Source organism: Ruditapes philippinarum, unplaced genomic scaffold, assembly GCF_026571515.1.
Source record: "Ruditapes philippinarum isolate M1 unplaced genomic scaffold, ASM2657151v2 ctg6_1_1_1_1, whole genome shotgun sequence".
Taxonomy (NCBI): domain Eukaryota; kingdom Metazoa; phylum Mollusca; class Bivalvia; order Venerida; family Veneridae; genus Ruditapes; species Ruditapes philippinarum.
In genome coordinates this window covers 35084-48254 of record NW_026859747.1, presented here as the reverse complement: position 1 = coordinate 48254, position 13171 = coordinate 35084, and the positions used below count along the sequence as shown (strand labels likewise).

Below are 13171 nucleotides of genomic sequence, written 5' to 3'. Positions count from 1 at the left end.
TTCTGTCATCTACAGGATTGATTTTTATGAAAACCAATCAGATGCTGATGGCCAGCCGGTCCTTGCCAGTGAGGTCGTTGAGCATTGTCAACATTCTCTCTCTGAAGGCCAAATCTTCAGTGGAGAGGAAGAGAAGGTAGGTGAAGGTTGCATAAGAGACCGAACATCTGATATCAGGGCAATTCCTGATAATGTAGATGTTCCGTTGCTGGCACAGATTTTAGAGGATATTCCCTGCGGCCAGCAAGGATCTTTGTGCCCAGTGCCGGTATGAACCGGAAAGCTTTAGTCTGCTCTTGGACTAGAGAGGCATCAGTGCTTGGTTCACTTCTTGGAGCCACAGATAGGACGGGGAGGAATGTAGTACCGTATGGTATTGGTTACCTTCATTTCCCACAAAAAGTAAAAAATTGATATACATGTATATATATATATTTAGTAAAGGTATGCAACTCGCCGCTCATTTTTCAGCTTTCATCTTAATATAAACTCCATAACTCCAATATTTTTTCACCAATTTTCAATATCTTGGTACCAAATGATAGGGAATTAATTAATCACTCTTAAAGGAAATAAAGCTGTCATTACAATCATTTCAAGTTATCAGAAGATGTGTAATCTCAAAGTCACCGCACGTGTAACTCGACAAAGACCTGACCGCTGGGTTTTTTGACAAAATTACCTGACTAAACGGCAGTTTATTCGAAATGAATGAATACTTTTTTGTATTGCGCATATAAATATGATAAAATTATATTATTATTTGTAATAACTGTTCAATGAAAACATCATATAGAACTATAACAAACCGTTTTTCCGATACTTAATATATACATGTATATATCAATTTTTTATTTTGGTGGGAAATGAAGGTAATTAAATTAAAACATATACCAAATATAAAAACATGTTTCAAATAAAAAATACTGCAGTTTACATGGTTTTGAGAGGTTGTAGAGTGGGTGGGGGGCGGCGGGGGTAGTGACCAATCAACGCACCGAACACCTATCAGGTAACTAAGGACAGTTATTGTTACTCTTGGTTTATTTTTGTTAAAGTTAAATTTAGTTGACAATTTCGGATCATCATAGTATTTGTTCGGGGTAATAAAAGAAATAACACATGCGTTTGTGAGTAACAGTAAAAATACCATCCCCAGTAAAAATACTCTAAAAACAGGTAACAGTATTTTCCTTGGGATGATATTTTTACTACATGTTACCCACAAACCATATGTTATTTATATACTATCTGTCTTTTCCCCCCCCGGATGCTCGATTGTAAGTCATGTTGTATACATGTGTTTTATTTACAAAAACAACTAGTAAATTATTCTTTATAGATTTCTCTTTCATTTCATGTATCCAAGATTTGAATTTATAACTTTTATCACATAATGGACTATAATCAACTTATGATGCGTTGCGTTAGAATTGATTTAACTTAAAAACTATTCAAATACAAAGCAAGTGGTCATTCATTTCTGTAACTATGTCTTTCTCCACGTGAAATAATTATTTCCCTGTTCTGTTCTGGTTGTAAAACAAATTTGACCACTGTGGATGAAAGGATCTGCATGACTTTCTTTCATTAAACTATTCGCTTCTCCAATTCTAGTATGGGGAAAAAAAGCGCACTTTGATGACGCTTGTTTTAATTAATATTTTATTAAATTAGATCACTCAAGATTACTTTGGACCATGTTTGTTTGTTTGTTTTTTTATGCCCCCGGGCATATAGTAATTGAACCGTCCGTCCATCAGTCTGTCCGTCTGTCTGTCTGTCCGCACTACCGAATAGGGATAAGGGGCCATCTAACCGTAAACAGAACAAAAGATGACAATAGAGTTCATTCTGTAACAATAGAGTAGAGGGCCATTGGCCCTCTATTAAACAATAGAAAATAACAAAAGAAATGGCCCTTTATTCCATTTCGGCCGGACGTCTGTCTGTCCATACGAGGTTAACCTAGAACGGCAAGTAGGATTTTTCATAAGTTCTACCTGTACCAATGGCTTCTAAGTTACACACTTACTAATCAATATAAAGTACATGATCTGGACAAGTTATTTAACTCTGGCTTTCATATTTACCAAGTTATTGCCCTTTTCAGCACTTAGAAAATGAATAATGGTTAACCTAAAACAGCAAGTTGGAAATATCTGAAGTTCTATCTATACTAATGGCTTTATAATTTCCACACTTACTTATCAATACAAAGTACATGATATTGCCAAGTTATATAACTGTGTCATCCATATTTCCCAGTTATTTCCCTTTTTTCACTTTGAAAATTAAGGGCCTTGTCTGGTTTACCTATTTCGGCAAGTTGGATTTATCTTAAATTTCTCCCAATTGCTTAATTTCTTTAATGATATCTTTCATACTTAGTAGGTGGATACCTTTGATGGTCCTCTAATTTTTTGTGGAGTACCGGTAAGCGGTCTCTAGAGTCAAGGTCAAAGTCACTGGTTTAAAAAATAAATATAAACATTTTTGCTCATAAAGCCTTTATTTTTTAGTTGATGTTTTAGTTTAATACAAACATGCCAAAGGAGATCCTCCTTCTTTGGGTGTAGTCCTTTGGGTCAAGGTCAATATTACCAATGTCAAGGTCACCAATGTTAAAAATAGATTTTTAAATACCAATGTTAAAAATAGATTTTTAAATTTTTACAGGTGTATTGACCTAATTCTATAGACAAATGTTATTTATCATTGATAGAAACATAAACTTTGATGGAGTTAGTGGTCAGTTGGGTCAAGGTCACCAGAGCTAAAAATAGCTTTTTACACATTTGCTCATACAGCCTTTATTAATTGACAGATATATTTTATATTTGGTAGGAAGATAACTTGCATGGTATTCATCCTTTTGATTGGGGTAGGGATCAGTGGGTCAAGGTCACTTGTGCTAAAAATAGATTTTTACACTTTTGCCCATACAGCTTTTATTTATTGACAGATGTATTTCATATTTGGTAGGAAGATAACTTGCATGGTATTCTTCCTTTGGATGGAGTAAGGGGTCAGTTTAGTCAAGGTCACCAGTGCTAAAAATAAATTTTTACACTTTTGCCCATACAGCCTTTATTTAATGACAGATGTATTTCATATTTGGTAGGAAGATAACTGACATGGTATTCTTCTTTTGGATAGAGTTAGGGGTCAGTTTGGTCAAGGTCACCAGTGCTCAAAATATATTTTTACACTTTTGCCCATACAGCCTTTATTTAATGACAGATGTATTTCATATTTGGTAGGAAGATAACTTTAATGCATGAAGTTGAATATTTTTCAACTTCACATTAAGTCAGAGCAATGACTTAGCAACTTATATTTTTCACAATTACAAAATGCCATGTCGGTGACTTTGTCAAGCTATATAACTTGTGTTTACAATTTTTTGGCAATTTTTCTGTCCATAACTGAGTGAATGGGTAAACATTTTTGAAATATTGCTACTGACAAGAATCTGAGCCGGGCGCATTTGTGTTTAATAAACACGTTTTTGTTTATTTTACAAATATTTAAAGTTTTCTATTGGGATAAAAAAAGAGAGCAACTCCAATAAGAGACTCCAACTTATTCTGTAAACAAGTCGTTCTATTACACAGTAGTCAGGCACATTCATAGAATCTGCCTGTTATCTATTTTTTTAAAGATATTTTTATGTTGATACTAATGATTATTTATGTTGAATGAAAATGTAAGTACTGTTAAATTTTTTTTGATGTCAAAATAAGACGCATTTTTACCCAGGTTGAATCCATGTACAGAGAGGTTTATTTATCAAAATATATTGTAAAAGCAAAAACTTGAAACAAACTTGAAGGTCATTGCTACAAATGTAGATTTGAATAAACATCTGAAGGGCTGAAATAGAAAATTATAAAATATTTGCTCTTTGTAATACATTTTGCTCATCATACTGCATTACAAATTGAACCACCCTTGTAGTTAATATAGGTCAACAGTTTAAACCTGAAACTAAATACTGAACATATTGTATACAGTTAACTTAATTATTAGTAATAGTACTATTAATTAGTAAACTAAAACGATATCTACAAGTATATGAAGAACACGATACCGTGGTATTCAAAATAGTGTTCATGTTTTCATAAGGCCAGTTTTGATTCGACTGCTTTATCTTTTTTAATTAGCTCACCTGAGCATATGCTCAGGGTGAGCTATTAGGATCACTCTTCGTCCGTCGTACGTCGTCTGTCGTCCGTCGTACGTTGTCCGTTCACACTTTTCAAACGACATCTCCTCTGAAACCATAAGGCAGATCATAATGAAACTTCACAGGGATGTTCCTTGTGTGAAGTCTTAACAAAGTTGTTCAAAGAATTCCATTCCATGCAGAACTCTGGTTGCCATGGCAACCAAAATAAAAAACTTTAAACATCTTCTTCTAGAAAACCCAAAGAGCTAGAGCTAAGATATTTGGCATGAAACATCTTCTAGTGAGTGTCTACCAAGATTGTTCAAATAAAATCCCTGGGGTCAAAATTGGCCCCGCCCCAGGGGGTCATTGATTTTCCCTATATGCATATAGTAAAAACTTAAAAAAATGTTCTTTTAAAGTACCCAAAGAGCTAGAGCTAAGATATTAAGCATAAAACATCTTCTAAATAGTGTCTACCAAGATTGTTCAAATAAAAGCCCTGGGGTCAAAATTGGCCCCGCCCCAGGGGGTCATTGATTTTCCCTATATGCATATAGTAAAAACTTAAAAAATCTTCTTCTAAAAAACCCAAAGAGCTAGAGCTTAGATATTTTGCATGAAACATCTTCTAATGAGTGTCTACCAAGATTGTTCAAATAAAAGCCCTGGGGTCAAAATTGGCCCCTCCCCTGGGGGGTCATTGATTTTCCCTATATGCATATAGTAAAAACTTAAAAAAAAATTCTTTTAAAGAACCCAAACAGCTAGAGCTAAGATATTTAGCATGAAACATCTTCTAATGGGTGTCTACTAAGTTTGTTCAAATAAAAGCCCTGGGGTCAAAATTAGCCCCGCCCCAGGGGGTCATTGATTTTCCCTATATGCATATAGTAAAAACTTAAAAAAATTTCTTTTAAAGAACCCAAAGAGCTAGAGCTAAGATATTTAGCATGAAACATCTTCTAATGGGTGTCTACCAAGTTTGTTCAAATAAAAGCCCTGGGGTCAAAATTGGCCCCACCCCAGGGGGTCATTGATTTTCCCTATATGCATATAGTAAAAACTTAAAAAAATTTCTTTTAAAGAACCCAAAGAGCTAGAGCTAAGATATTTAGCATGAAACATCTTCTAATGGGTGTCTACCAAGTTTGTTCAAATAAAAGCCCTGGGGTCAAAATTAGCCCCGCCCCAGGGGGTCATTGATTTTCCCTATATGCATATAGTAAAAACTTAAAAAAATCTTCTTTTAAAGAACCCAAAGAGCTAGAGCTAAGATATTAAGCATGAAACATCTTCTAATGAGTGTCTACCAAGATTGTTCAAATAAAAGCCCTGGGGTCAAAATTGGTCCCGCCCCAGGGTGTCATTGTATTTAACTATATGTGTATAGTAAAAACTTAAAAAAATGTTCTTTTAAAAAACCCAATGAGCTAGGGCTTAGATGTTCAGCATGAAACATCTTATGGGTGTCTACCAAGTTTGTTCAAATAAAAGCCTTTGGATTAAAATTGGCCCTGCCAGGGGGTGGGGGGTGGGAAGGTTATTGTTTTTCATTATATGTGTGTAGTAAAAACTTAACATCATGAAACATCTTCTAATGGGTGTCTTCCAAGTTTGTTCAAATAAAAGCCCTGGGGTTTAAACTAGCCCCGCTCCAGGGACCTATATACAGGTGAGCGACCTCAGGGCCATCATGGCCCTCTTGTTTCAGTGCAGTATTAGTTATAACGATTTTTGTCAGGATATATGGCGGTTGGTTCAATTTCTAAATCGAGCTGCTAGGCGAGCTTTACGTTGCATTAAACCATCGTTGACAATTAGTGATATAATAACCTGTTAATAATCTTTATAAAGAATGTATACATGCAATATAGCAAACTCACTTTATTTGAGAAACATGACATTGTATTACTTTATTATTTGACAGAAACAGTGAATATAATTCATATGAACGTCATAATCATCCAATGTATAGCGCCTTTACAAATGAGCTGTATTATAAATCATCATATACAAGTCAGATATTTGATATTAAGTTGCTCCTTAATAATTCTAGCCAAGTATCCAATAAAAGGTCAGCTGAATGGTCAAATTAAATTAAAATAAAATACAACAACGATCTTGTTTACAATCAATAATAGCAAACACTTTTATTTTTCTATTTCAGAATTTAAAGAACAAGTAGAGATGTTATCAAATGTTAAGTCTGTAGTTTCCCAGTTTGAAAGTTTGTTAGACCTAACAATAAACGTAAGTATACTTTTACTTTCATCACCGCTTAAGGGTTCATGTTGACTTCTAAGTTCTTTGATAAATTCAGAATCTATATACCATTACTGTCAAATCATTACATATTGAGCTCCATTTGTTTGACTTGAGATCACAGGTCCCTCATCGCTGTAGATTCCTCACTCGGGTCGAAATCTTTCATGTGAGGAAGCATGATCCAGCTGGCTTATGGAAGGTCTGTGGTTCTACCCAGGTGCCTACTTGTGCCTGAAATAATGCCCAGAGGGGCACCTAGGGTTTTCCTCCACCGATAAAGCTGGAAAAAAGTCAACAAAAAAATCTCGGAGGGATGCTCAAAGATGGCCCGATTTGAGTGTACGGTCGCCCATATGGGCTTTCCGGCGGCGACCTTAAATAAACGCATTAAAAAAAAAAAATTTAAATCACTATTGCAAATATGCTGTTTCAATACACTTGAAACTATATACTACAATTTTATTTTTGTTTAAACAACTTATATAATCGGGGCACGGCTTATATAACGACAGAAAATTCACAGTCTATGAGGATCTAGTTTTGAAATGATTTTTTACTCGTAATTTATGTACTTGTTTTACTTTTTTCAGAATAATCTTCTCATCTCTTTGTTGATACTGGCAGCAACAAGTGTAACCATGTCCACAGGTATAATATTCATTGTTTTCAAGTTATATTATCATATTACTCAGAATATGAGGAGTGGTCAAATATGAATGCACCTAATCATGTAAAACATGATTCTTTATAGGTTTCACTGAATTTGTTATTTTGTTCCTTAAAAGGAATTTCACCTTCAACAGACATGCAAAGATCCAATTGAAGGCATTTTCAAAGCCTTTCTAGGTATACAATGAAAACTGTTATATAGCAGAGCCTTGAGGTGAATAAATGTTTGCCTGAAAGTATTTTTTTAGCTTTGGAAACAATAAGAAGTCACAATGGAAGTATTAAGTAAATATGGAGAAAGGGGGAGCACAACAACTTTTTTCCAAATGTCTTGCACTATAAACTCAGGCTCTTGTGCGATGAAACATTGTCGTATAGCAATCTGACAAATGCCAAACCTGTTGCAGGCATTTTTTTTTGAAAGTATTTGTTCGGTTTTCGAAGAACCTCTGTCCTGTAAATTTTGGCATTAGCAAAGTCACCAAAAGGATTAAAACAACCCAAATGACGGGACTCTGAGTTGTAAAGATAATAGAATATATGATTTTCTTTATTTTACAATGCTTAGTTTGTTTCTAGAGTTTGTAGCTCAAATCTTGTTTCGAAATCTTTTGGTTTGGCGCCATGTTTCGTGACCAGAAAACATTTTGCAAAAGACCCTGCATTGTAATATGGATACTGATTATGCAGCTTAGCGCATTGCACGCAATACATTGTCTGCTCATCTGTCAGCAAATGAGCAAATTGGGAATTAATCTAGCACAGATCTTTCTCATTTTTAGCTCGACTTTTTTCTTTTGAAAAAAAAAGTAGAGGTATTGTTAGTCACTGCTGCGTTGCCGTATCCCTTGCCGTTGCCGTCCGCAAATTTGTACCTGGATCATAACTTTTTTATTTCTAGGTGTATTGTTTTCATACTTGGCCACAACTACCCTTGGGACAAGACCTTTCAGTAGACCACACTAACCTTGACCTTCATCTATAAATGACCTTGACCTTCAAGGTTAAAAGTCCAAATTTTGCTTGTTCATGCTGTTATTGGCTGTAACTTTGTTATTTTTGAATGGATTGTCTTCAAACTTGAACATAATAATCTTCAAGGATATCCCTTAAAAATAACCTGACAGGCCTTGACCTTCACTCATAAATGACCTTGACTTTGAAGGTCAAATTATTGAAATTTTCATGTTTTTGGCTATTATTGGCTGTAACTTTGTTATTTTTGAATTCAAACTTGAACATAATAATCTTCAAGGATAACCCTTAAAAATAACCCGACAGACCTTGACCTTCACTCATGAATGACCTTGACTTTGTTTTGGCTGTAACTGGCTGTTACTTTGCTATTATTGCACCTGGATCAACTTCATATTATAACAGAACATACTTAATGACAAGACCTGGTTGTTTATCATGACTTCACTATATGACTACACCACGTGACTCCTACACGTGACTCCACCACATGACTCCACCATATGACTCCAGCACGCGACTCCACCATGTGACTCCACCATGTGACACCACCACATGACTCCACCACATGACACCACCACGTGACTTCCACGTGGCACAACTACGTGACTCCACCACATGACTTCACAACGTGACTCCACCATGTGACTACACCACAAATACACCATGTGACTCCACCATGTGACTCCACCACGTGACTCCACCACGTGACTCCACCACGTGACACAACCACGTGACTCAACCACATGACTACCACGTGATTTCCACGTGACTCCACCATGTGACTTCACCATGTGACTCCACCACGTGACTCTACCACGTGATTTCACCACATGACTTCACTACGTGACTACACCACGTGACTCCACCATGTTACTCCACCACATGACTACCATGTGATTTCCACGTGACTCCATCATGTGACTCCATCACATGACTCCTCCACGTGACTCCACCACTGGACTCCACCGCGTGACTCCACCATGTGACACCACCACGTGACTACCACGTGACTTCCACGTGACACCACCATGTGACTCCACCAGTTGTGACTCCACCACGTGACTTCACAACGTGACTCCACCATGGGACTCCACTATGTGACTCCACAACGTGACTCTAACAAGTGACTCCACAACATGACACCACCACCAGACTTCACCACGTGACACCACCATGTGACTTCGAATTGGGTGTCTCTATTTATATATATATAAATTAGTATATTTATATATATTAAATATATAGACAAAACTTGTGTGACAAAACAGAATAATTAATTTTTTGCTTTTAGAGAAAGTAAAAAGTAGAGTGTTGCCCCCGCCGGCTCTTGTCAAATCACGTTTTAGAATGGCATGAATTGCTCCTTGTGAGGCACCAACGAGAATAGCTATGTGCCTGTATGGTGGTGTATCCTTTATCTGAATTAACTGTTTATTTTACTTTTGGTCGTTGCCGTGTTAAGCCGACGGGCATGGAGTGCATCTCCTGTCGAAACTAGCCCATATTTGAATTTATTAAACCAAAGAATAACTTGTGAAAAAACAACATTTTGTCCATAAACAGAACAGATTTCATTAACCCTTTCCCCCATGAGCATATTGTGAAAAATGTCCGTTTTCACTGAAAAGCCTCCTATTACAAGTTCAAACTGCTATGAAACTATGAAAAATGCTTCAATACTAATCAAACTTGGCACAGATGTTGACTGGATCATTGCCTTTGTAACGACATGCTCAGTCTTAAATTTCCTGTTACCATGGCAAAGAGGGGACATCTCAAAATTGCCAAAAATCACTATTTTGCCTCGATTTTTTCCATCAAAATTTATTTCATAGTGCTGCAACTTTTCAAGGGATTGAGATAGAGTCAAAGGCTTTTCAGCGTTGGTTACACGTTACATTATGATCGACCTGGGATCATTTTTAGCCTCTCACAAGTCCAAAATTTTCTTGGCAATGAGGGGAACTCCGCCCCCCCCCTTCAAACCCCCCTAACAGAAGGGGCACATCCCCCTTCTGGCAACCCCCTGATGTATCTTTTGGATGGATGCGGCGCCAAAAAAGTGCTCAATTTTTTTAGCAACATTTCTCAAACGAAAACATGTGTTTGGGGGCCCAGATAGGACATTTTTTCACTATTTGAGGCCTAAAAAAAGGGGGGGGGGGTCGAAAGTGCATTGTTTCGCATATATATGAGGTAAAGGGTTAAAGATGTCTTTACACCCAATGTTAAGGAAGCAACAATATTCATATAAGACCATATTTCAGTGGTGTACTCTACCAATCATTTTTGTATAACAGTATGCGAGTAGGCAATATATAGCGAGCTACATGTATAAACACAGCTAGCCTAAAGTGAATGGATTTTAATGAATGTGGTATAAATGTAAAGCTAACATGTATATCTACCCACTTGTGTTTTATGCAATATTGAACATTATTTAATTTTACCCATGAAATATGGTGCTATATAAGTCAAATATATTTCATATTTTGTAATATATGAACTAAAATAAATATGAAATATAAATATGAAAGTGGGCGGAGCAAAAACTCTAATATTTATTTAAGTGACTTCTTTCGCCATATTGTTTTAAAAAATCTGATAAATACAAAACCACTTTTGTTGAATTTTGTTTTGAAAACTAGTCTATCTAGAATGATAGAAAATGGTGTAACTAAGAAAATAAATCCGAACACCAATATCTTTTATTCAGTTATAAATGCTGTACAGATGTACAATGAGTTGTTTACGTGACATCACAATGTTAGCGCCAAATATCGCGCGCAAAAAAAGTAATAATAATATTACTGCACGCTGTGCAATTGCAACTGCCTAGCAATCAAGGGGGATCTTTGATAATGAAATTAAATTAAAAGGTTATTTTTTTCTTTTTTCATGAAAAATGGTGTATATTTTCAGGAAACATGATAAAAATTTGCCACATATTTTCACTAGTCGTCCCGGCTCATGAAAATATGTGGCATTTTATCATGTTTCGTGAAAATATATTCTAATTTCGCTCATACGAAAAAATATCCTCTTAATAAAACGTATTTAATGCATCTATATTTGAACATTTCTCGTATGTGTCATTTATGTTTAACTTCATATTTTTACATGATTGTACAAAAGGAGACGTAATGTTTGCCTTTGATTTATAATAATTAGATTATTGAACTAAAAGTTTTTAAGTGTGACTTATTAGCTCACCTGTCACAAAGTGACAGGGTGAGCTTTTGTGATCGCTTTTCGTCCGGCGTCCGTCCGTCCGGCGTCCGTCCGTCGTCCGTCCGTCGTCCGTCCGTCCGTCCGTCCGTAAACTTTTACTTTAAATGACATCTCCTCATAAACCACTAAGCCAATTTCATCCAAACTTCACAGGAATGTTCCTTTGGTGGTCACCTTTAAAAATTGTTCAAAGAATTTAATTCCATGCAAAACTCTGGTTGCCATGGCAACCGAAAGAAAAAACTTTAAATATCTTCTTTTAAAAAACCATAAGAGCTAGAGCTTAGATATTTGGCATGAAACATCTTCTAGTGAGTGTCTACCAAGTTTGTTCAAATAAAAGCCCTGGGGTCAAAATTGGCCCCGCCCCGGGGGGGCATTGATTTTCCCTATATGCATATAGTAAAAACTTAAAAAATCTTCTTTTAAAGAACCCAAAGAGCTAGAGCTAAGATATTTAGCATGAAACATGTTCTAATGGGTGTCTACCAAGTTTGTTCAAATAAAAGCCCTGGGGTGAAAATTGGCCCCGCCCCGGGGGTCATTGATTTTCCCTATATGCATATAGTAAAAACTTAAAAAATCTTCTATTAAAGAACTCAAAGAGCTAGAGCTTAGATATTTGGCATGAAACATCTTCTAGTGAGTGTCTACCAAGTTTGTTCAAATAAAAGCCCTGGGGTCAAAATTGGCCCCGCCCCGGGGGGTCATTGATTTTCCCTATATGCATATAGTAAAAACTTAAAAAATCTTCTTTTAAAGAACCCAAAGAGCTAGAGCTAAGATATTTAGCATGAAACATGTTCTAATGGGTGTCTACCAAGTTTGTTCAAATAAAAGCCCTGGGGTGAAAATTGGCCCCGCCCCGGGGGTCATTGATTTTCCCTATATGCATATAGTAAAAACTTAAAAAATCTTCTTTTAAAGAACTCAAAGAGCTAGAGCTTAGATATTTGGCATGAAACATCTTCTAGTGAGTGTCTACCAAGTTTGTTCAAATAAAAGCCCTGGGGTCAAAATTGGCCCCACCCCGGGGGGTCATTGATTTTCCCTATATGCATATAGTAAAAACTTAAAAAATCTTCTTTTAAAGAACCCAAAGAGCTAGAGCTAAGATATTTAGCATGAAACATGTTCTAATGGGTGTCTACCAAGTTTGTTCAAATAAAAGCCTTAGGGTGAAAATTGGCCCCGCCCCGGGGGTCATTGATTTTCCCTATATGCATATAGTAAAAACTTAAAAATCTTCTTTTAAAGAACTCAAAGAGCTAGAGCTTAGATATTTGGCATGAAACATCTTCTAGTGTGTGTCTACCAAGTTTGTTCAAATAAAAGCCCTGGGGTCAATATTGGCTCCGCCCCAGGGGGTCATTGATTTTCCCTATATGCATATAGTAAAAACTTAAAAAACTTCTTTTAAAGAACCCAAAGAGCTAGAGCTAAGATATTTAGCATGAATCATGTTCTAATGGGTGTCTACCAAGTTTGTTCAAATAAAAGCCCTGGGGTCAAAATTGGCCCCGCCCCGGGGGGTCATTGATTTTCCCTATATGCATATAGTAAAAACTTAAAAAATCTTCTTTTAAAGAACTCAAAGAGCTATGGCTAAGATATTTAGCATGAAACATGTTCTAATAGGTGTCTACCAAGTTTGTTCAAATACAAGCCCAGGGGTCAAAATTGGCCCCGCCCCGGGGGTCATTGATTTTCTTTATATGTGTTTAGCAAAAACTTTAAATCTTCTTTGAAAAAACCCAAATAGCTAGAGTTTAGATATTAAGCATGAAACATTTTCTAGTAAGTGTCTACAAAGTTTGTTCAAATAAAAGCCCTGGGGTCAAAACTGGCCCGGCC

The 13171-nt window shown here is 36.2% G+C and overlaps 1 protein-coding gene across 1 annotated transcript in view; it reads left to right on the top strand.

The window, feature by feature from the left end:
* The first annotated feature begins 270 nt into the window (after positions 1-270).
* Positions 271-13171, top strand: part of LOC132757784 (uncharacterized) — a 33504-nt gene continuing 20603 nt past the window's right edge. The window contains exons 1-3 of the mRNA XM_060749170.1: positions 271-373; positions 6342-6424; positions 7030-7087. Of these exons, the coding sequence (XP_060605153.1) occupies positions 271-373; positions 6342-6424; positions 7030-7087 (244 nt within the window). The remainder of the gene's footprint in view (positions 374-6341; positions 6425-7029; positions 7088-13171) is intronic.